General features: G+C 42.8%; 1 protein-coding gene across 1 annotated transcript in view; it reads right to left on the reverse strand.

Moving 5' to 3' along the window:
- Positions 1-25,000, reverse strand: part of musk (muscle, skeletal, receptor tyrosine kinase) — a 99,366-nt gene that overhangs the window by 23,400 nt on the left and 50,966 nt on the right. The window contains exon 12 of the mRNA XM_061980908.2: positions 14,943-15,031. Coding sequence (XP_061836892.2) covers positions 14,943-15,031 — 89 coding nt within the window. The remainder of the gene's footprint in view (positions 1-14,942; positions 15,032-25,000) is intronic.

A 25,000-nucleotide genomic window follows, 5' to 3' on the forward strand; every position in this document is an offset into this window, starting at 1 on the left:
CCAAATTGAATTCTGTCCTTATTTAATTATTTGCCTCTTGTCTTGTTTAATAGATGTCATCAGTGTTAGAACCTGACACGCCGGACTGGAAAGTCCTGAATATATACTGCTGAAAAGCTATCCATACTTATGTGGATGAAAATAAAAGACTTCATCCAACCTGTCTACCGGGCTCCCGAAGATCTGTCGGCGTCAGGAGAACCCACCATATGCAGAGACGTTCACAGCGTAATTAATAAAGATTTAAAAAAGGGGTCCTCTATGGCAGTGTTTTTCAACCACTAAATGGTAAATAAATAATCTATACAAAAATAAATAAATAAACTATTTCCACATTCACCCATTCACACACACATTCACACACTGATGGCGGAAGCTGCCATGCAAGGCCCTAGCCACCACCCATCAGGAGCAAGGGTGAAGAACCAAATACAACTGCGGTTGTTTTCCCTCCCAGCTACAAACTTAAATTCTCCTGAATTCAACAATGCTAATATTGTGCTTTCAGAATTATGAAGCATGCTAAAAACAAATAATAATAATGGATGAGATTTGTATAGCACTTTTTTCTCGACAATCAAAGCGCTTGACAGAGAAGTCATTGTTCATCCAGTCCACACTCAAACCTTGATAGTGGTAAGCTACATTTGTAGCCACAGCTGCCTTGGGGTGACTGGCGGGATTGTGGCTGCCAATTTCAACCCACGGCCCAATCGGACCACCACTAAAGATTCACACACCAGTGAGCAGCACTGGGAGATGTGTGACTAGGATGGCAGAAGCTGGAATCAAACCAGGAACCTTCAAGTTGCAGTATATGCTGCCACAATATAATGTATATTGGTCATGCATCAAGGAACGGTCTGCATTGTGGATTTGAACTGATCCAGAAACTGCACATATTGATAGTTCTGCTGCTGACAATGTAAAAAAACGTTTTTGTCCAACACGGGTGAGGGTTTCCTTTTGAAACATTCTCGCACTACAGAGACAAAAACTAAATGGGCCTTGAAAAAATAACATTTTCGGAGAACCCATGGAGGGGCTGTGGGAAGGTCACATTTTAATAACTGCAGAGGTTGTAGAATGGTTCTATAATCCAGAGAGCCAACGCAAATACTGAACATCTGGTGCCTTGATGTACGGTATCCTGAGTAGAATTTGAACATCGTAAGTCCAGCAAAAAGTTGCATTGGCTGCAATAGCTGAATGAAGTTGCTAAGCCAAATACAGGTAAAAGCCAGTAAATTAGAATATTTTGAAAAACTTGATTTATTTCAGTAATTGCATTCAAAAGGTGTAACTTGTACATTATATTTATTCATTGCACACAGACTGATGCATTCAAATGTTTATTTCATTTAATTTTGATGATTTGAAGTGGCAACAAATGAAAATCCAAAATTCCGTGTGTCACAAAATTAGAATATTACTTAAGGCTAATACAAAAAAGGGATTTTTAGAAATGTTTGCCAACTGAAAAGTATGAAAATGAAAAATATGACCATGTACAATACTCAATACTTGGTTGGATCTCCTTTTGCCTCAATTACTGCGTTAATGCGGCGTGGCATGGAGTCGATGAGTTTCTGGCACTGCTCAGGTGTTATGAGAGCCCAGGTTGCTCTGATAGTGGCCTTCAACTCTTCTGCGTTTTTGGGTCTGGCATTCTGCATCTTCCTTTTCACAATACCCCACAGATTTTCTATGGGGCTAAGGTCAGGGGAGTTGGCGGGCCAATTTAGAACAGAAATACCATGGTCCGTAAACCAGGCACGGGTAGATTTTGCGCTGTGTGCAGGCGCCAAGTCCTGTTGGAACTTGAAATCTCCATCTCCATAGAGCAGGTCAGCAGCAGGAAGCATGAAGTGCTCTAAAACTTGCTGGTAGACGGCTGCGTTGACCCTGGATCTCAGGAAACAGAGTGGACCGACACCAGCAGATGACATGGCACCCCAAACCATCACTGATGGTGGAAACTTTACACTAGACTTTAGGCAACGTGGATCCTGTGCCTCTCCTGTCTTCCTCCAGACTCTGGGACCTCGATTTCCAAAGGAAATGCAAAATTTGCATGGTTGGGTGATGGTTTGGGGTGCCATGTCATCTGCTGGTGTCGGTCCACTCTGTTTCCTGAGATCCAGGGTCAACGTAGCCGTCTCCATGCCACGTCGCATTAACGCAGTAATTGAGGCAAAAGGAGCTCCAACCAAGTATTGAGTATTGTACATGCTCATATTTTTCATTTTCATACTTTTCAGTTGGCCAACATTTGTAAAAATCCCTTTTTTGTATTAGCCTTAAGTAATATTCTAATTTTGTGACACACGGAATTTTGGATTTTCATTTGTTGCCACTTCAAATCATCAAAATTAAATGAAATAAACATTTGAATGCATCAGTCTGTGTGCAATGAATAAATATAATGTACAAGTTACACCTTTTGAATGCAATTACTGAAATAAATCAAGTTTTTCAAAATATTCTAATTTACTGGCTTTTACCTGTATTTCAAAAGAGCCTTATTTATAAATCACTATCTGGTCCACTTGGTGACATCATCTGTCATCACCTCCAAGGTCACTTGTTATTGAACAAATTCATTTGACATAAATGTATTCCCAGTACAGTATGTGTAATTTATTTAAAACTGTTTAGAGACCGAATTCATTGGAATAGCACTTCATGCATGACATGACTATGTTTGCCCTAACAGGACTAAAACCATTAAGTAAAAATCATAAGTAAAGCATCACACCTCGTACTGTAACTTATTCAACAAGGAACAAATGACTGGAAAAATATATGTATAGTTGGCTTTAGTTTGAATACATATCTATTGAAAGTAGGGATGTCTCGATACCAATATTTAGTTACCTGTACCAGTAAAATCATCACGACGAGGTTTTCGCTTACTGTGGGGTCGTTCTCCCAGGGAGGCAAACAGAAGACTCCGGACAAGACTTGCAGGTAGGAACATGATTTAATTTTAAGAAACAATCTGTGACGATCTGTCACTTCATTTCGGTTTGTTTCATTGTTTTTGTATTTACTTCCTGTCAGTGCTCTTATTTTGTTATACTTCCTGCTTGTTCCGCTGAGCACTGTTTTCTCCTCACCTGCCGTTGATTGGCAGCCTGTCCACACCTGCTGCCAATCAGCATATGTCTATTTATGTTTTCTCTCGAGCACTCCTCAGTGCTCGACGATAGACTATGTTTGGAACTGTTGTATGCAAGACTGCTACATTTCTCTGTTGTTTTATTATTAAAATCATCTTACCTGCTCATCCTCATCCTGGTTCTTGCATCTTGGGGACACACAAACGGCAGCCATGCGAGTTCCTCACAGTATCGTCGAGCCAGAAGATTGTGTCCTCGCGAGAACCCCTGTCGGCGATGCACAGCCGACCTTCTGGACCGCACAATTTTTGGAGGACTTAAAAGCCAGGTTTGTGCGGTCCCAGCCCACAGCAGGCTCGGACCTTCCCTCTCCGCCTCGACCGCCGGTTCCGGCTCTCCGACCGGCGAGGCCACCGCCGCCTTCGCTCCTCCCGGCTCGGCCGCCGGTTCCGGCTCTCCGACCAGCTAGGCCACCGCCGCCTTCGCTCTTCCCGGCTCGGCCGCCGGTTCCGGATCTCCGACCGGCGCGGCCACTGCCGCCATCTTCCCCGTCGCCTGCTGTGCATCCTGTCCCGGCTCCACGGCAATCGCCTGTGCCAGCGCGCCGACCACCGGTTCCCACACCGCGTCGCACGCCAGTCGAAGCCCCGCGTCTTACGCCGGTCGCGGCACCACGACGACCAACACCGGCTGAGTGCCCAGCACCCGTTCCTGCTCCAAGGCAGCTTCCAGCAGCTGCACCACGGCTGCTATCCCTTCCAGCACCCGCTCATCCTGCCAGTCCGGCGAAGGCTCCAGTGGAGCCCACCGTGATGTCCTTCCTGGCCTCCTGCTGGGACTCGGCGAGGGACGTGTCGTTTTCCCTCCTCCTGGCCCCCTTCCGCCCGTCCCTGGTTTTCGCACCGGGGGACATAAAAAACCTAGAACTCCTTCTCCCAGTGGTGGACGGCGTCTGGCATCCGCCTAGTGAAGGGGGGGCTACTACCAGCAGCAGTGCAGCCAAGCACACGCCGCTGTCATCCCCGCCATCGTCTCCTCCCACGGAGACATCGTCTCTTTCCACGGCGCCGCCACCTTCATCTTCTCTGGCGCGCATTCGCACTGCGCGGACATCTTCCGCGTCACCGGTGGGACTCCGCATGACACCGCCATCTTCCTGGTCGGCAGCAGATCCACCCACAACCACATCGTCTCTGGCGGGCTTTCGCAAGGCGCCGCCATCTTCATGGTCATCATCATCATCATCATCGTCACCACCGGCTGCGCGACCTCCTCCTCATCCGCCAAAGATGCGGCGGTGTTATGGACTTCATCCGCGCTGTCGGCAGCGATCTGCAGAACCTGCGTGTGGACCTTCGCAGCTGTTGGTGTTCAGGTACCACGCGCTTCCGCCTCCTTGTCGGCCACTAATGTGGCCGTTCCGTGGTCGCCCGCCTCGCCAGTTCCAGCGGCGTTCAACGCGTCGCCGCCACCTGACTTTCCCTCGCTGGCTGCGGGGACACTTGGCCTGGCGACCCTCCGCCATGTCCTCCCTCCTCCCTCCCGTAATTTTTGGACTTATTTCCGTTCTTGTTTCCAGGGAACATCTGGAATCTGTTCCTTGAGGGGGGGGTCCTGTGACGATCTGTCACTTCATTTCGGTTTGTTTCATTGTTTTGTATTTACTTCCTGTCAGTGCTCTTATTTTGTTATACTTCCTGTTTGTTCCGCTGAGCACTGTTTTCTCCTCACCTGCCGTTGATTGGCAGCCTGTCCACACCTGCTGCCAATCAGCATATGTCTATTTATGTTTTCTCTCGAGCACTCCTCAGTGCTCGACGATAGACTATGTTTGGAACTGTTGTATGCAAGACTGCTACATTTCTCTGTTGTTTTATTATTAAAATCATCTTACCTGCTCATCCTCATCCTGGTTCTTGCATCTTGGGGACACACAAACGGCAGCCATGCGAGTTCCTCACACAATCAACGAGATACAAAACAGAAAACAACCCGAAGGCAAGCGTGCCTATCGCACGCGGAAGCTAAGGCAAAAACTTAGGACATGAAACTATAGACATGAATCTCACGAAACTGTGGCATGAAACAACTAGCATTAACTTTGGCATAGAATAAACACGAAACTGTGGCATGAAACCAATAATGGCGCCAGGACGACTGACTGGTAAAGGCAGGCTTAAATAGTCCTCTGGTTAGAAGCAGGTGCGCGTCCCGAACACCAGAGGCAGGTGAAAATCATAAGTAGCCATGGTAACTAGAACAAACTCAGGTGTCAAACAGGAACTAAAAGAGTCCAAAACTAACAGAACATAACAAAAACATGATCCGGACCACGGATATGCAAATATAATTTACAAAACCCCAAACCAGTGAAGTTGTCACGTTGTGTAAATGGTAAATAAAAAGAGAATACAACAAATCCTTTTCAACTTATATTCAATTGAATAGACTGCAAAGACAAGATATTTCATGTTCACACTGGAAAACATTGTTATTTTTTTCGCAAATATTAGCTCATTTGGAATTTTGATGCCTGCAACATGAAAAAGCTGGCACAAGTGGCAAAAAAGAGTGAGAAAGTTGAGGAATGCTCATCAAAGACTTATTTGGAACATCCCACAGGTGAACGGGCTAATTGGGAACAGGTGGGTGCCATGACTGGGTATAAAAACAGCTTCCCAAAAAAATGCTCAGTCTTTCACAAACAAGAATGGGGCGAGGGTCACCACTTTGTCAACAAATGTGTGAGCAAATTGTCCAACAGTTTAAGAAAAACCTTTCTCAACCAGCTATTGCAAGGAATTTCGGGATTTCACCATCTACGCGCCGTAATATCATCAAAAGGTTCAGAGAATCTGGAGAAATCACTGCACGTAAGAGTGCCCGTGTTCTTCGTTCCCTCAGGTGGTACTGCATCAAAAAGCGACATCAGTGTGTAAAGGATATCACCACCAACACTTCAGAAAACCACTGTCATTAACTACAGTCGGTCGCTACATCTGTAAGTGCAAGTTAAAACTCTACTATGCAAAGCCAAAGCCATTTATCAACAACACCCAGAAAAAGCCGCCGGCTTCGCCGGGCCTGAGCTCATCTAAGATGGTCTGATGCAAAGTGGAAAAGGGTTCTGTGGTCTGACGAGTCCACATTTCAAATTGTTTTTGGAAACTGTGGACGTCGTGTCCTCCGGACCAAAGAGTAAAAGAACCATCCGGATTGTTACAGGCGCAAAGTGTAAAAGCCAGCATGTGTGATGGTATGGGGGTGTATTAGTGCCCAAGACATGGGTAACTTACACATCTGTGAAGGCACCATTAATGCTGAAAGTTACATACAGGTTTTGGACCAACATATGTTGCCATCCAAGCAAAGTTATTATGGACGCCCCTGCTTATTTCAGCAAGACAAGGCCAAGCCACGTGTTACAACAGCGTGGCTTCATAGTAAAAGAGTGGGGGTACTAGACTGGCCTGCCTGTAGTCCAGACCTGTCTCCCATTGAAAATGTGTGGCGCATTATGAAGCCTAAAATAGCACAACGGAGACCCCCGGACTGTTGAACAACTTAAGCTGTACATCAAGCAAGAATGGGAAAGAATTCCACCTGAGAAGCTTAAAAAATGTGTCTCCTCAGTTCCCAAACCTTTACTGAGTGTTGTTAAAAGGAAAGTCCATGTAACACAGTGGTAAAAATGCCCCTCTGACAACTTTTTTGCAACGTGTTGCTGCCTTTAAATTCTAAGCTAATGATAATTTGCAAAATAAAAGAAGTTTCTCAGTGTGAACATGACATATCTTGTCTTTGCAGTCTATTCAATTGAATATAAGTTGAAAAGGATTTGTTGTATTCTCTTTTTATTTACCATTTACACAACGTGACAACTTCACTGCTTTTGGATTTTGTATGAAACTGCCCCGCTACCAGGCACAGTCACAAACACACACACACACACACACACACACACACACACACACACACACACACACACACACACACACACACACCCAAGCAGCTGTCAAAGCCCTCTAAAGCGTCACAGCTTCACAAACATTAGTTTTAAACAAAACTCTTAACATTGAAATAACATCACGGTGTCTTTAATAACATGTGAAACAAAATGTATTCTAAAGGTAATTATTTGCATCCGGCCCAGAAGAAGAAGTTGTTGTGGTGTGCACACACACATCACCATGGCAACAAATATATATTTTTTTTTAAATGAACAAAAGCAGTCTTTTTCTCAGAATGTGTCGACTTTTTTCTTATAAATTTTTTTAACTTTTTAAAAAAAAATTTACCCTAACCCTAACCCTAAACCTAATTCTAACCCTAACCCTAACTCTAACCCTAAAAAAAATTTTTAATTGTTAAAATTGTTTAAAAAAATTAAAAACATTTAAAATTGTTTTAAATTGATTTAAATTGTTTAAAAAAAAAAAAAAAAATTACAAATTAAAAAAAATAAAAAATAAAAAAAAATAAAAAAAATAAAATAAAAAAAATTAAAAATTTGAAAAACATTTTTAAAAAATTAAAAAAAATTTGAAAATCATTTTTTACCTTGAAAAAAAAATTTTACCTTGAAAAAAAAAATTTACCTTTGAAAATTTTTTTTTTACCTTGAAAATCATTTGTTTACCTTGAAAATCATTTTTAACCTTGAAAAGTTTTTTTTACCTTGAACATTTTTTTTTACCTTGAAAATAATTTTTTACCTTGAAAATCATGTTTTAACTTAAAACATTTTTTTTTTTAATTTTTAAAAAAATTTTTTTATTATTTTTTAATTTTTGTAAAAAAAATTAAATTTAAAAAAAATTGTTTTAATTTTAATTTTTTTTAATTTTTTTTAAATATTTTTAAATATTTTTAAATATTTTTAAATATTTTTAAATATTTTTAAATATTTTTAAATATTTTTTTAAATATTTTTAACTTTATTTAATTTATTTTTGTTTCAGTAATATTTGGCAACACTAAATGGGCCCTAGTGTGTGAATGTGAGTGTGAATGTTGTCTGTCTATCTGTGTTGGCCCTGTGATGAGGTGGCGACTTGTCCGGGGTGTACCCCGCCTTCCGCCCGATTGTAGCTGAGATAGGCTCCAGCGCCCCCCGCGACCCCGAAGGGAATAAGCGGTAGAAAATGGATGGATGGATAATATTGCAATATTTTCTCGTAAAATTATTGCTTTTTTATGTTAAACTGTTACTTTTTAATGCAAAATGGTGACATTTGTCATATAAAATTCAGACTTTTATCACAACATTGCCAATATTTTTGTTGTTCTTGTAAAATAGTGACAATTTTTGAGTAAAATGATGACTTTTGTCACAATTATGTCTTATGACTTTTGTCATAACTTTGCAAAGTAAAATCCCGATTATTATTATTATTATATTGCCAAAGGTTTTCTTTAGTCGAGTAAAATGACGACTGTTTTCATAAAATTGCCAAAATGTTCAGCTTTTCTTGTGAAATTGCGACTGTTACTGAGTAAAATTCCAACTTTTATCATAATATTGCACTAATGTTCAGTTTTTCTTGTAAAATTTGACTTGCGTTGAGTAAAACGACGACTTTTTTTATAACACTGCCAAAATTCTAAGTTTTTCTTGTGAAATTGTGACCTTTTTCTTGTGAAATTCCAACTCAATTTTCACAACAAGCTTTTTTTATATGTGCATAGTATGTATATATATTATTAATGTTGGAAATACACAGAAAGGGTGGTCCTAAAGAGGTAGGCCTTTTTCGGAGGTCTCAAGAAGGTCAGAAATACAAGAGTGTTTTGTGTGTGAGTGTGTGTGTGTGTGTGTGTGTGTGTGTGTGTGTGTGTGTGTGCAGCATTTGCGTGTGAAAGCTAATTGCTTCCAGAACCAGGATGTGACAGATTTGAGCCCCTCCTTCTCTGCTGACCTGGCAAACACACATATACACACACGTACACACACACATACACACACACACACACACACAAACACACGCGTTCACACAAATCCACACAAACTGTGCGGGAGAGCAGTGAGAGTTCACCCTAAAAGAACCTTTTCACCGAGCAGAGCCATACAAACACAAATGAGCTTTTTAGAGCGCCGGGATTGTTTCATGTGTTTTTATGCCATTTTTTTTTAAAGAGTAAAACAAATATAAAAAAGAGCCACATAACGAAAAATGAAAACAACGTTGACGACTTGTTGAATTAGTTCCTATCGATGAGCAACCCTAACCCTAACCCTGTAGCCCTCTAACCCTAAAACCTACCCACAAACCTAACCCTAACCCTAACCCTGAAAATCTTAATTTCCCCTCTGTGTTTAATAAAGTATTTCTGATTCCTAACCCTAACCCTAGCCCTAACCCTAACTCTCTAACCCAAACCTTAACCCTAACTTTACCCCAACTCTAAACCCAACCCCAACCCCAACCCTGTTCTGTCTCCCTGTAATGTTTGTCTGCTCTTAATTGGGATTGTGCTGAAAATCTTAATTTCCCCTCTGTGTTTAATAAAATATTTCTGATTCCTAACCCTAACCCTAGCCCTACCCTTAACCCTAACTCTCTAACCCTAACCTTACCCCAACTCTAAACCCAACCCCAACCCCAACCCTGTTCTGTCTCCCTGTAATGTTTGTCTGCTCTTGAATGGGATTGTGCTGAAAATCTTAATTTCCCCTCTGTATTTAAGAAAGTATTTCTGATTACGTAACCCTAACTCTAACCCTAATCCTAACCCTGTAGCCCTCTAACCCTAACCCTAACCCCTCTGTGTTTAAGAAAATATTTCTGATTCCCTAACCCTGACCCTCAAACCCAACCCCAAACCTAACCCTGTTCTGTCTCCCTGTAATGTTTGTCTGCTCTTGAATGGGATTGTGCTGAAAATCTTAATTTCCCTTTAGTGTTTAAGAAAGTATTTCTGATTCCCTAACTCTAACCTTAACCCCAACTCTCTAGCCTTCTAACCCTAACCCCTGGATGTTTAATAAAGTATTTCTGATTGCCTAACCCTAACCCTAATCCGAACCCTCTAATCCTAACCCTAATCCGTACTTCTGATTCCCTACCCCTAACCCTAACCCCAAACCTAACCCTAACCTTAACGCTAACCTTAACTCTAAACCTAACCCTAACCCCTCAGTGTTTAATAAACTATTTCTGATTCCCTAACCCTAAACCCTAACCCTCGAACCCAACCCCTAACCCTGTTCTGTCTCCCTGTAATGTTTGTCTGCTCTTCAATGGGATTGTGCTGAAAATCTTAACTTCTCCTCAGTGTTTAAGAAAGTATTTCTGATTCCCTAACTCCAACCTTAACCCTAACCCTCTAGCCCTCTAACCCCAACCATAACCCCTCAGTGTTTAATTAAGTATTTCTGATTCCCTAGCCCTAACCCTAACCCTAACCCTGTTCTGTCTCCCTGTAATGTTTGTCTGCTCTTGAATGGGATTTTGCTGAAAATCTTAATTTCCCCTTGGTGTTTAATAAAGTATTTCTGATTTCCTAACCCTAACCTCAACCCCAACCCCAACCCTAACCCTAACCCTAACCATAATGCTAAACCTAACCCTAACCCTCTAGACCTCTAATCCTAACCCCAACCCTAACCCCTCAGTGTTTAATAAAGTATTTCTGATTCCTTAACCCTAAACCCTAACCCTCGAACCCAACCCCTAACCCTAACCCCAACCCCAACCCTAACCCTGTTCTGTCTGCCTGTAATGTTTGTCTGCCCTTGAATGGGATTGTGTTGAAAATCTTAACTTCCCCTTGGTGTTTAAGAAAGTATTTATGATTCCCTAACTCTAACCTTAACCCTAACTCTCTAGCCTTCTAACCCTAACCCTAACCTCTGGATATTTAATAAAGTGTTTCTGATTCCCTAACCCTAACCCTAATCCTAACCCTCTAATCCTAACCCTAATCCGTATTTCTGATTCCCTAACCCTAACCCTAAACCTAACCCTAACCTTAACGCTAAACCTAACCTTAACCCCTCAGTGTTTAATAAACTATTTCTGATTCCCTAATCCTAAACCCTAACCCTCGAACCCAACCCCTAACCCTGTTCTGTCTCCCTGTAATGTTTGTCTGCTCTTCAATGGGATTGTGCTGAAAATCTTAACTTCTCCTCAGTGTTTAAGAAAGTATTTCTGATTCCCTAACTCCAACCTTAACCCTAACCCTCTAGCCCTCTAACCCCAACCATAACCCCTCAGTGTTTAATTAAGTATTTCTGATTCCCTAGCCCTAACCCTAACCCTAACCCTGTACTGTCTCCCTGTAATGTTTGTCTGCTCTTGAATGGGATTTTGCTGAAAATCTTAATTTCCCCTTGGTGTTTAATAAAGTATTTCTGATTTCCTAACCCTAACCTCAACCCCAACCCCAACCCTAACCCTAACCCTAACCATAATGCTAAACCTAACCCTAACCCTCTAGACCTCTAATCCTAACCCCAACCCTAACCCCTCAGTGTTTAATAAAGTATTTCTGATTCCTTAACCCTAAACCCTAACCCTCGAACCCAACCCCTAACCCTAACCCCAACCCCAACCCTAACCCTGTTCTGTCTGCCTGTAATGCTTGCCTGCTCTTGAATTGGATTGTGCTGAAAATCTTAATTTCCCCTCTGTGTTTTATAAAGTATTTCTGATTCCCTAACCCTAACCCTAACCCTGTTCTGTCTCCCTGTAATGTTTGTCTGCTCTTGAATGGGATTTTGCTGAAAATCTTAATTTCCCCTCTGTGTTTTATAAAGTATTTCTGATTCCCTAACCCTAACCCTAACCCTGTCCTGTCTCCCTGTAATGTTTGTCTGCTCTTCAATGGGATTTTGCTAAAAATCTTAATTTCCCCTTGGTGTTTAATAAAGTATTTCTGATTTCCTAACCCTAACCTCAACCCCAACCCCAACCCCAACCCTAACCCTAACCCTAACCCTAACGCTAAACCTAACCCTAACCCTAACCGTCTAGACCCTCTAACTCTAACCCCAACCCTAACCCCTCAGTGTTTAATAAAGTATTTCTGATTCCTTAACCCTAAACCCTAACCCTCGAACCCAACCCCTAACCCTAACCCCAACCCCAACCCTAACCCTGTTCTGTCTGCCTGTAATGTTTGCCTGCTCTTGAATTGGATTGTGCTGAAAATCTTAATTTCCCCTCTGTGTTTTATAAAGTATTTCTGATTCCCTAACCCTAACCCTAACCCTGTCCTGTCTCCCTGTAATGTTTGTCTGCTCTTGAATGGGATTTTGCTGAAAATCTTAATTTCCCATTGGTGTTTAATAAAGTATTTCTGATTTCCTAACCCTAACCTCAACCCCAACCCCAACCCTAACCCTAACCTCAACCCCAACCCCAACCCCAACCCTAACCCTAACCCTAACCCTAACGCTAAACCTAACCCTTACCCTAACCCTCTAGACCTCTAATCCTAACCCCAACCCTAACCCCTCAGTGTTTAATAAAGTATTTCTGATTCCTTAACCCTAAACCCTAACCCTCGAACCCAACCCCTAACCCTAACCCCCAACCCCAACCCTAACCCTGTTCTGTCTGCCTGTAATGTTTGCCTGCTCTTGAATTGGATTGTGCTGAATATCTTAATTTCCCCTCTGTGTTTTATAAAGTATTTCTGATTCCCTAACCCTAACCCTAACCCTGTTCTGTCTCCCTGTAATGTTTGTCTGCTCTTGAATGGGATTTTGCTGAAAATCTTAATTTCCCCTCAGTGTTTAATAAAGTATTTCTGATTTCTCAACCATAACCTCAACCCCAACCCCAACCCTAACCCTAACCCTAACGCTAAACCTAACCCTAACCCTCTAGACCTCTAATCCTAACCCCAACCCTAACCCCTCAGTGTTTAATAAAGTATTTCTGATTCCTTAACCCTAAACCCTAAACCCTAACCCTCGAACCCAACCCCTAACCCTAACCCCAACCCTAACCCTGTTCTGTCTGCCTGTAATGTTTGCCTGCTCTTGAATTGGATTGTGCTGAAAATCTTAATTTCCCCTCTGTGTTTTATAAAGTATTTCTGATTCCCTAACCCTAACCCTAACCCTGTCCTGTCTCCCTGTAATGTTTGTCTGCTCTTGAATGGGATTTTGCTGAAAATCTTAATTTCCCATTGGTGTTTAATAAAGTATTTCTGATTTCCTAACCCTAACCTCAACCCCAACCCCAACCCTAACCCTAACCCTAACCCTAACGCTAAACCTAACCCTAACCCTCTAGACCTCTAATCCTAACCCCAACCCTAACCCCTCAGTGTTTAATAAAGTATTTCTGATTCCTTAACCCTAAACCCTAACCCTCGAACCCAACCCCTAACCCTAACCCCAACCCTAACCCTGTTCTGTCTGCCTGTAATGTTTGCCTGCTCTTGAATTGGATTGTGCTGAAAATCTTGATTTCCCCTCTGTTTTATAAAGTATTTCTGATTCCCTAACCCTAACCCTAACCCTGTCCTGTCTCCCTGTAATGTTTGTCTGCTCTTGAATGGGATTTTGCTGAAAATCTTAATTTCCCCTTGGTGTTTAATAAAGTATTTATGATTTCCTAACCCTAACCTCAACTCCAACCCCAACCCTAACCCTAACCCTAACGCTAAACCTAACCCTAACCCAAACCCTCTAGACCTCTAATCCTAACCCCAACCCTAACCCCTCAGTGTTTAATAAAGTATTTCTGATTCCTTAACCCTAAACCCTAACCCTCGAACCCAACCCCAACCCTAACCCTGTTCTGTCTGCCTGTAATGTTTGCCTGCTCTTGAATTGGATTGTGCTGAAAATCTTAATTTCCCCTCTGTGTTTTATAAAGTATTTCTGATTCCCTAACCCTAACCCTAACACTGTCCTGTCTCCCTGTAATGTTTGTCTGCTCTTGAATAGGATTTTGCTGAAAATCTTAATTTCCCCTTGGTGTTTAATAAAGTATTTCTGATTTCCTAACCCTAACCTCAACCCCAACCCCAACCCCAACCCTAACGCTAAACCTAACCCTAACCCTAACCGTCTAGACCCTCTAACCCTAACCCCAACCCTAACCCCTCAGTGTTTAATAAAGTATTTCTGATTCCTTAACCCTAAACCCTAACCCTCGAACCCAACCCCTAACCTTAACCCCAACCCCAACCCTAACCCTGTTCTGTCTGCCTGTAATGTTTGTCTGCCCTTGAATGGGATTGTGCTGAAAATCTTAATTTCCCCTCTGTGTATTTCTGATTCCCTAACCCTAACCCTAACCCTAATTCTAACCATCTAACCCAAACCCTAACCCTAACCCTAACCCTAACCCCAAACCCAACCCGAACCCTAGTCCTGATTCTGATTCTGATTCTGATTCATCATAAAACGCACGGAACGTCAGGATTTAAATGTTAAACTCAATGCGGAACTTGACTGGAAGCCAATGAAGACTGGATCAAACAGGGGTGATAAGGACTGTTCTGGGCGCACCGGTCTAAAGTCTGGCATATGCATTTTGTGCCGTCTGAAAACTCTCTAGCGTTGACTTGTTGAAAGGAGTGAAGTGAAAATGGCAATAGTCAACACCAGATGAAATGAACGTGTGAATGATCATTTCCGGATCCAATTTTGACAACAAATTTCTCACTTTAGAAATAATTCTGAGGTGATAAAAACGTGTTTTGGTCAGTTGAGGACAGTCAAAGACTTGGACTGATCCAACACAAGCCCTATATTTCTGTGTTTATGAGTGAGTGCTTTATTTGTGGCGGTCCAAATGTATTTGTGGTGGGCCGCCACAAATAGGTCAATGCATGAAAAATAGAGGCGGTACCGACCTGTTGGTTCCAGGGCTGACATGGTACCCCAGACCTGGTCACGTTCATGTTCCCCTGGTAAAAACGTCCTCTGTCGTTGTAACATGTTGCTGTTGACACCAAGCAAAAAGGTTGTCAGATTAATGCGTTCATTTTTTTTTGGAATAGTGTTAAAATCATTATTTCATAATGCAGCCCCTCCAGGAATTTGCCCCGCAACCTTGCATCTTTGCCGTACCTTTCAGCCAATCGGTGTCATTTTGCGCCATCGAATTAGTCTTTGAGCTGCGCTAAAAAAGCCCGAGTCAACTTTCTAATCAAAACTTGTATTTGTTTCTTGTGTAAAGGAAGTAGGAAGAACAAGGTGTAACAAAATATAAACTCTTTATTGCTGTCCAGCACACGTAGTTCATACAGTCCTGGTCAAAAGTGTACATACTAGAGATGCGCGGTTTGCGGGCACAACCGCGGAGTCCGCGGATTATCCGCGGATCGGGCGGATGAAATTTAAAAAAATTAGATTTTATCCGCGGGTCGGGTCGGGTCGGGCGGTTGAAATAAAAAAAAAAGTGATTTTAAATAGATTCAGGCGGGTGGCAGTTAAACCAATTGGGAAATATATATACATAGTTAAATGTTGTTACCCACATACGAAAAACGAGCAGGCACCTGCTGCATATGCCACAACAGAAGAAAAAAAAAGAAAAGAGATGGACACTTTTACGGAGCGGAGAAGGGACGCCTCGCCGGGGTCCGGGACCGAGGCCCCTTCCCCCGAGAGGGCCCCACCGGGAGCCGTAGCTGAGGCGATCCGCGAGAAGGGCCCGACGCACGTCCAGGGTCACCACCGCGCCCACCGCACCGACACCCCGCCTCGTCCGCCTTCGCCGCGGCCGGCGTCACGCGCAGCAGGTAAGCAGCTTACCTGCCCGCCACCCCCGTGGCCGGGGGCTCGTAACAGGGGTCATTCCGCGCGCTCCGCCCGCGCAGCTTACCTGCCCGCCACCCCTGTTGCCGGGGGCGCGTAACAGGGGTCACTCCGCGCGCAGTGCGCTCACGAAAGGGGTGGGGCTCACCCTGGTTGATATAGACAGCAGCTAGACGGTGGCCATGGAAGTCGGAACCCGCTAAGGAGTGTGTAACAACCCACCTGCCGAATCAACTAGCCCTGAAAATGGATGGCGCTGGAGCGTCAGGCCCATACCCGGCCGTCGCCGGCAGCGAGACGCGCTTGGAGGTGCGCTCAGCGCGGCTCCCATATGATTGCGCACTGGTGTGCGTCTGGGTCGTGACAGCGTGGCACGCGAATGTCTGTGCTGCATTGGATCAGTCTCCTTTCTTTAACAGGCAAAAGCTTCATAACCTCACTAATGCCTTGCATCGTCTATATTAGATATATAACAACGGGCGGGTGCGGGCGGATGCGGTTCTGATCAAATGTTACATCGGGTGGATGGCGGATGGTTGACGACTTTCTGATGCGGTTGCGGATGAAATAATTGCCTATCCGCGCATCTCTAGTACATACACTTGTAAAGAACATCATGTCATGGCTGTCTTGACTTTACAATCATTTCTACAACTCTTATTTTTTTGTGATGTAGTGATTGGAGCACATACTTGTTGGTCACAAAAAACATTCATGAAGTTTGCTTCTTTTATGAATTTATTATTATTATGACCACAGAACGTTCCTCCAGAAGGTCTTATCTTTGTCCATGTGATGTCAGATGAAACAAAAATGGAGCTGTTTGGCCACAATACCCAGCAATATGTTTGGAGGAGAAAAGGTGAGGCCTTTAATCCCAGGAACACCAGGCCTACCGTCAATCATGGTGGTAGTAGTATTATGCTCTGGGCCTGTTTTGCTGCCAATGGAACTGGTGCTTTACAGAGAGTAAACGGAACAATGAAAAAGGAGGATTACCTCCAAATTCTTCAGGACAAGCTAAAATCATCAGCCCGGAGGTTGGGTCTTGGGCGCAGTTGGGTGTTCCAACAGGACAATGACCCCAAACACATGTCAAAAATGGTAAAGGAATGGCTAAATCAGGCTAGAATGAAGGATTTAGAATGGCCTTCCCAAAGTCCTGACTTAAAAGTGTGGACAATGCTGAAGAAACAAGTCCATGTCAGAAAACCAACACATTTATCTGAACTGTACGGAGCCCCTAAATGGACATAGGGGGAAATTTGTATTTTTATATAATTTTTTTTATTTATTTTTTTTTTACACATGTATCTCGTGCGCACGAGAAACATTTTATAAAATTATTTAAAAAAAAATATATATATATATATATAATAAAAAATAAAAAAAAGTTTTAGAAATGTATCTTATGCGCACGAAAAACATTTTTATTTTTTATAACTTTATAAAAAGTTTCTCGTGCGCACGAGAAAAAATAAATTAAATAAAATAAAATTGTAAAAAAAAAATGTCCTCCATGTCCTTTTAGGGGCTCCGTAGAACTGCACCAATTTTGTCAAGAGGAGTGGTCAAGTGGTCAAGCAGAAGCTTGTGGATGGCTACCAAAAGCGCCTTATTGCAGGTAAACTTGCCAAGGGACATGTAAGCAAATATTAACATTGCTGTATGTATACTTTTGACCCTCACATTTTCAGTAGAAGCCATAATAAATTCATAAAAGAAGCAAACTTCATGAATGTTTTTTGTGACCAACAAGTACCGTATTTTCCGCACTATAAGGCGCACCTAAAAACCACAAATTTTCTCAAAAGCTGACAGTGCGCCTTATAACCCGGTGCGCTTTATATATGGATTAATATTAAGAATCATTTTCATAAAGTTTCGGTCTCGCAACTACGGTAAACAGCCGCCATCTTTTTTCCCCGTAGAAGAGGAAGTGCTTCTTCTTCTACGCAAGCAACCGCCAAGGTAAGCACCCGCCGCCATAAAACAGGAAGCGCTTCTTCTTCTACTGTAAGCAACCACCCGCCCACGTAGAAGAAGAAGCGCGCGAATATTACGTTTCAAATTCCTTTGTGTGTTTACATCTGTAAAGACCACAAAATGGCTCCTACTAAGCGACAGGGATCCGGTTCATGAAAAGACGCAATCTCTCCATCCGCACACGGATTACTATTTCACAGCAACTGCCTAAAGACTTTCAAGAAAAGCTGGCTACTTTCCGTGCATATTGTAAAAACAAGATAGCTGAAAAAAAGATCCGGCCAGAGAACATTATCAACAATGACGAGGTTCCACTGACTTTTGATATTCCTGTGAACCGCACTGTGGATACAACGGGAGCACGTACGGTGAATATTCGCACCACAGGGAATGAGAAGTCATCCTTCACTGTGGTTCTAGCTTGCCATGCTAATGGCCAGAAACTTCCACCCATGGTGATATTCAAAAGGAAGACCTTGCCAAAAGAGACCTTTCCAGCCGGCGTCATCATAAAAGCTAACTCGAAGGGATGGATGGATGAAGAAAAGATGAGCGAGTGGTTAAGGTAAGTTTACGCGAAGAGGCCGGGTGGCTTTTTTCACGCAGCTCCGTCCATGTTGATATACGACTCCATGCGCGCCCACATCACGCTGGTTTTTAATATATTATTAAAGTTTGACTGACCTATCTGACTGTTTTTTTTGACATTCCTTTAGCGCAGTTAGATGCGGCTTATAACACGGGGCGGCTTATAGGTGGACAAAGTTTTGAAATATGCCGTTCATTGAAGGCGCGGCTTATAACCCGGGGCGCCTTATGGTGCGGAAAATACGGTATGTGCTCCAATCACTACATCACAAAAAAATAAGAAATGATTGTAAAGTCAAGACAGCCATGACATGATGTTCTTTACAAGTGTATGTACACTTTTGACCACCACTGTACCTATGGTGTGTTCCATTTAACTGGGAAGTTGAAAGTCGGAGCTGGGAACGACGTTAGGAACGTTCCAGTTGGGAGGTCCGAAATCAAGATGGCAATATTCACGAAAGCTATTTTTGCGCTTGCCTTGTCCGAATACGAACAATTTATGGGAAAATATGCACTAACTCTGCGACTGTCAAACAGGATGGATGAAGTGAAGAATGTATATACCACGGGAAAACATTTAGTTTACACTACAGTAACGTTACCATTAGTGTTGTTCGGTATACCGGTACTAGTATAGTATCGCGGTACTAATTAATCAAAAACGGTACTATACTCTGTTTGAGAAGTACCGGTTCCCCATATATATTTTTTTTACAGGCATGACGGCGCGTCGTCACGTGGTGGCATTGCTGGTTTTACGAGCAGAGGAGCATGTTCGGCAGCGCGCACACACGGAGTACTTACAAGCAGACACAGTGTGTAGACAGAAAATGGAGAATGGACGCATTCTGGCCTAAAAACTAGAGATAAAGGTGAAGTTACATACCTGCCAACTTTTGAAATCAGAAAAACCTAGTAGCCAGGGTCCAAAGGCCGCAGGCCCCGGTAGGTCCAGGACAAAGTCCTGGTGGAGGGTTCAGGGCTTCGCCCCCCGACGCAAAATGATTATTAGCATTCAGACAGGTTAAAATGTTGCTAAAACCATCACTTTTCTATCAGTCACAGTGACTTTTCAAAACAAAAATATTACAGCAAAAATCATATGGGTTGATTGACATGTTTATTCTGTAAGCTAACTTCAATAGTTTGAAATTATTTTGACAGTTAATGCCAGTTATCCTGTCAACCTTTCACAAGACTTCAATTTGTTAATTGAAAGTATAAACAGTATAAACACTTTTTACAGTAAACAAATGGTAAAACAGTACTAAACAATTCCATTAAAAAAAAATCGCTGTCATTATTAACTTTCTGTCCAAGCTTGTATAATCTACTGCCTTGTTCAATTGTAAAAAATATTCTGTGCCTAAAATTCACATTTCTATCACAATTATCATACTGTAAACATGGTAAGCTAACTTCATTAAAATGAATAGTCCTGTCAATAGCATGGAATTACAATTCAAATGTAGTTTTTTTGTAAGCCTTTCAAAAAAGTTCAAAATATGAAAAATTAATGAAAATTAATTGAAGCCATCAGACACTTGAAAAGTGGCACATCACATCTCTAATGTAATCATTTGAACTTTTCAACAGAAATAGCACTGCAAAAATATTAAGGACATACTTCTGTATTTTGGTAGTTATGCTGTCAACATTTAACAAGATTTCTTCAACTTGGACTTGAAAGCATAAATAGTATAAACACTTTTAACAGTATAACAGTACTAAACAATTCCAATAGATAACATTGGTGTCATTACCTTTTTGTGGCTAAAATCCAAATTTAGCAACGGCATTAGACTTGTGTTTTTTTGTCCCAACGTGGTCTTTTACAAAGCTAATTCCTCCGTGTCCGATCGAAAAATCTTGTAGGTGCAATTCGCGTAGTTTTCACCCTTTTTGGAACGGATAATTTTTCCCGGATAGGCTTTTGAATATTCTTCACGGAATGACTGCAGTTTTCTTTTCGGTTTAAGACTCGTTTGCGATTTTTCTCCGGCTGATTCCATGATCGTTCGCTCGTTTGGAAACAATGGCAACTGGTGCCTCGTGCTTGGCAGCGGTGCTATAAATAGCCTCGCGCATGGCATTCGGAATGGCTCGATAGGAAGTTACGGGAAGCAGTGTCGATTGTCATTGTTGTTACGCGATTTCGTGAATAAAACTTAAAAAAAAAAAAAAAAAATTTAATGAATGAAAAACCGTATTTTTTATCACTGCAACCGTAACCCGGAATAGGTTGATGAAAACCGTACTAATTACGGGAAAACCGGAGTAGTTGGCAGGTATGAAGTTATAACACTGAAACGCTATAATGAAGTAAATAAGTATTTAAAAAAGTCCTTTGACAATGAGCGCTGAGTATGTTCATTTGTGCCACCTAGTGTCTACTTTTAAGTCTGTGGCGTATTGTTAGAATAATTATGTGTAAAGTTATCACACAACTTTAGTATGCTTAAAGGGGAACATTATCACCAGACTTATGTAAGCGTCAATATATACCTTGATGTTGCAGAAAAAAAGACCATATTTTTTTTTAACCGATTTCCGAACTCTAAATGGGTGAATTTTGGCGAATTAAACGCCTTTCTATTATTCGCTCTCGGAGCGATGTCGGGAAGCAATCCACCATTTTCTCACTTCCGTCGGTGTGTTGTCGGAGGGTGTAACAACACGAACAGGGACGGATTCAAGTTGCACCAGTGGCCCAAAGATGCCAAAGTGGCAAGAAATTGGACGAAATTTGTTCAAAATACGAGGGTGTGGGGAAAGCCGACGAAATGGTCAGTCGTTTGTTCCGCACACTTTACCGACGAAAAACCAGAGTACAACTCTGTTGTTATGTTCATATATTTGTTATGTTTTTCATGTGTACGCACACATAAACACACATACAGTATGAGATGAGATCAATGAGATAAGGTAAGAACAGGATAGAAACTGCTGTGGAACTAGTTACAATGCAATATGCCATGGAAATACAATGTTAACACTTTTGTGCAAATAAGTACAGTTGCACTTGTTTTTTTTTCCAAATGTGTTTATTCTGTAAAGGACTGAGTTACATGTTTAAAATGACTGGTTAATAGTGCTATTTTGAAGTGCAATGTCAGCACTATCTTTTTCCCTGCAATTTCAAATGCACTTGTTTTAATAAATAAATACAGCGTTTTAAAAGCATACACAATCTGTGTAAATATATTAGTCTGTGGTTAAATGACTTGAAAGGACTCGAAACTCAAAATGCAGGACTTGGGACTTGACTTGAGACTTTCCAGTCTTGACTTTGGACTTGACTCGGACTTGCCCTGTCTTGACTCGGGACTTGACTCGAGACTTGAGGGTAAAGACTTGAGACTTACTTGTGACTTGCAAAGCAATGACTTGGTCCCACCTCTGGTGTGTGAGCTATTCAGGGACAAAGGACCTCGGTAGCACGGCAAGCAATGGCGGCAGTTTGTCCCCGCAGACGAGCGAGCTAAACCCCCTGGATGTCTTGGCTCACACCGTCCCTTATGCCACCGAAGATGATCAAGAGAAAACATATCGACCCTAGCTTCCCTGGCCTGCTGACATCAACTCCAAAACTGGACAGATCAGCTTTCAGGAAAAGAGAGCGGATGAGGGTATGTCTACAGAATATATTAATTGATGAAAACTTTATTCATTACTCGCGGTTTTACGTAAATTATTATACATAAACTGTGTTTACCAATAATTTAGCTTAAAAACTTTTTTTTTTTCAATCAAAAACAGCACATTTAAAATGCTGAAATCGTGGAAAAATATATGTTGAAATGGGCTGTCTGCACTCTCAAAGTGCATGTTGTTGCCAAATGTATTTCATATGCTGTAAACCTAGTTCATAGTTAGTTTCCTTTAATGCCAAACAAACACATACCAATCGTTGGTTAGAAGGCGATCGCCGAATTCGTCCTCGCTTTCTCCCGTGTCGTTTTCGTCGGTTTCGCTTGCATACGGTTCAAACCGATATGGCTCAATAGCTTCAGTTTCTTCTTCAATTTCGTTTTCGCTCCCTGCCTCCACACTACAACCATCCGTTTCAATACATGCGTAATCTGTTGAATCGCTTAAGCCGCTGAAATCCGAGTCTGAATCCGAGCTAATGTCGCTATACCTTGCTGTTCTTTCCGCCATGTTTGTTTGTGTTGGCATCACTGTGTGACGTCACAGGAAAATGGACGGGTGTTAGAGATGCGCGGATAGGCAATTATTTCATCCGCAACCGCATCAGAAAGTCGTCAACCATCCGCCATCCACCCGATGTAACATTTGATCAGAACCGCACCCGCCCGTTGTTATATATCTAATATAGACGATGCAAGGCATTAGTGAGGTTATAAAGCTTTTGCCTGTTAAAGAAAGGAAACTGATCCAATGCAGCACAGACATTCGCGTGCCACGCTGTCACGACCCAGACGCACACCAGTGCGCAATCATATGGGAGCCGCGCTGAGCGCACCTCCAAGCGCGTCTCGCTGCCGGCGACGGCCGGGTATGGGCCCAACGCTCCAGCGCCATCCATTTTCAGGGCTAGTTGATTCGGCAGGTGGGTTGTTACACACTCCTTAGCGGGTTCCGACGTCCATGGCCACCGTCCTGCTGTCTATATCAACCAGGGTGAGCCCCACCCCTTTCGTGAGCGCACTGCGCGCGGAGTGACCCCTGTTACGCGCCCCCGGCAACAGGGGTTGCGGGCAGGTAAGCTGCGCGGGCGGAGCGCGCGGAGTGACCCCTGTTACGAGCCCCCGGCCACGGGGGTGGCGGGCAGGTAAGCTGCTTACCTGCTGCGCGTGACGCCGGCCGAGGCTAAGGCGGACGAGGCGGGGTGTCGGTGCGGTGGTGACCCTGGACGTGCGTCGGGCCCTTCTCGCGGATCGCCTCAGCTACGGCTCCCGGTGGGGCCCTCTCGGGGGAAGGGGCCTCGGTCCCGGACCCCGGCGAGGCGTCGGGGGCCTTCTCCGCTCCGTAAAAGTGTCCATCTCTTTTTTTTTTCTTCTTCTGTTGTGGCATATGCAGCAGGTGCCTGCTCGTTTTTCGTATGTGGGTAACAACATTTAACTATGTATATATATTTCCGAATTGGTTTAACTGCCACCCGCCTGAATCTATTTAAAATCTAATTTTTTTTTATTTCATCCACCCGATCCGCGGATAATCCGCGGACTCCGCGGTTGTGCCCGCAAACCGCGCATCTCTAACGGGTGTATATAACGATGGTTAAAATCAGGCACTTTGAAGCTTTTTTTAGGGATATTGCGTGATGGGTAAAATTTTGAAAAAAACTTCGAAAAACAAAATAAGCCACTGGGAACTGATTTTTAATGGTTTTAACCCTTCTGAAATTGCGATAATGTTCCCCTTTAAAGTCCGTTGCTATAGTTATTAGCTATTCTGCTCGAGTTAGATTTTTGTATCTTTGCAAAGCTGGAAATCCAAAAGATAGCCAGCCGCCTCTATCAGTGTGGTGTCCAAACTCGGACTGCTGACTGCCAAGGCCGAACACCGCCGTGACGCAGACAGAGCAGAGACAAGGCGATAGCACCAGCGTCAACACGTTTGCCTTTTTGTATAATCATATATTGTGTCTAACTGGAGTTGTTCCCTCAGCGACAGCTTCAGTGATGTAACAGGGACCTTCCAAATAAATAGAGGAAGCACCCGGGCTGGACTTTTAGAACGTAGTTTGGATCGGTAACTAGAATACAGTCCAAAACACATTAGCTAAATTGAACTCTGTCTCTGCATGATTTCCTTGCTTCTTGTCTGATTAATAGATGTCATCAGTGTTCGAACCTGACACATATAAAACAAGTAAAAAATCTAAATACCGTATTTTCCGCACCATAAGCCACCCTGGGTTATAAGCCGCGCCTTCAATGAACGGCATATTTCAAAACTTTGTCCACCTATAAGCCGCCCCGTGTTATAAGCCGCATCTAACTGCGCTAAAGGAATGTCAAAAAAACAGTCAGATAGGTCAGTCAAACTTTAATAATATATTAAAAACCAGCGTGATGTGGGCGCGCATGGAGTCGTATATCAACATGGACGGAGCTGCGTGAAAAAAGCCACCCGGCCTCTTCGCGTAAACTTACCTTAACCACTCGCTCATCTTTTCTTCATCCATCCATCCCTTCGAGTTAGCTTTTATGATGACGCCGGCTGGAAAGGTCTCTTTTGGCAAGGTCTTCCTTTTGAATATCACCATGGGTGGAAGTTTCTGGCCATTAGCATGGCAAGCTAGAACCACAGTGAAGGATGACTTCTCATTCCCTGTGATGCGAATATTCACCGTACGTGCTCCCGTTGTATCCACAGTGCGGTTCACAGGAATATCAAAAGTCAGTGGAACCTCGTCCATGTTGATAATGTTCTCTGGCCGGATCTTTTTTTCAGCTATCTTGTTTTTACAATATGCACGGAAAGTAGCCAGCTTTTCTTGAAAGTCTTTAGGCAGTTGCTGTGAAATAGTAGTCCGTGTGCGGATGGAGAGATTGCGTCTTTTCATGAACCGGATCCCTGTCGCTTAGTAGGAGCCATTTTGTGG

This window comes from Nerophis lumbriciformis, linkage group LG20, assembly GCF_033978685.3.
Source record: "Nerophis lumbriciformis linkage group LG20, RoL_Nlum_v2.1, whole genome shotgun sequence".
NCBI lineage: Eukaryota > Metazoa > Chordata > Actinopteri > Syngnathiformes > Syngnathidae > Nerophis > Nerophis lumbriciformis.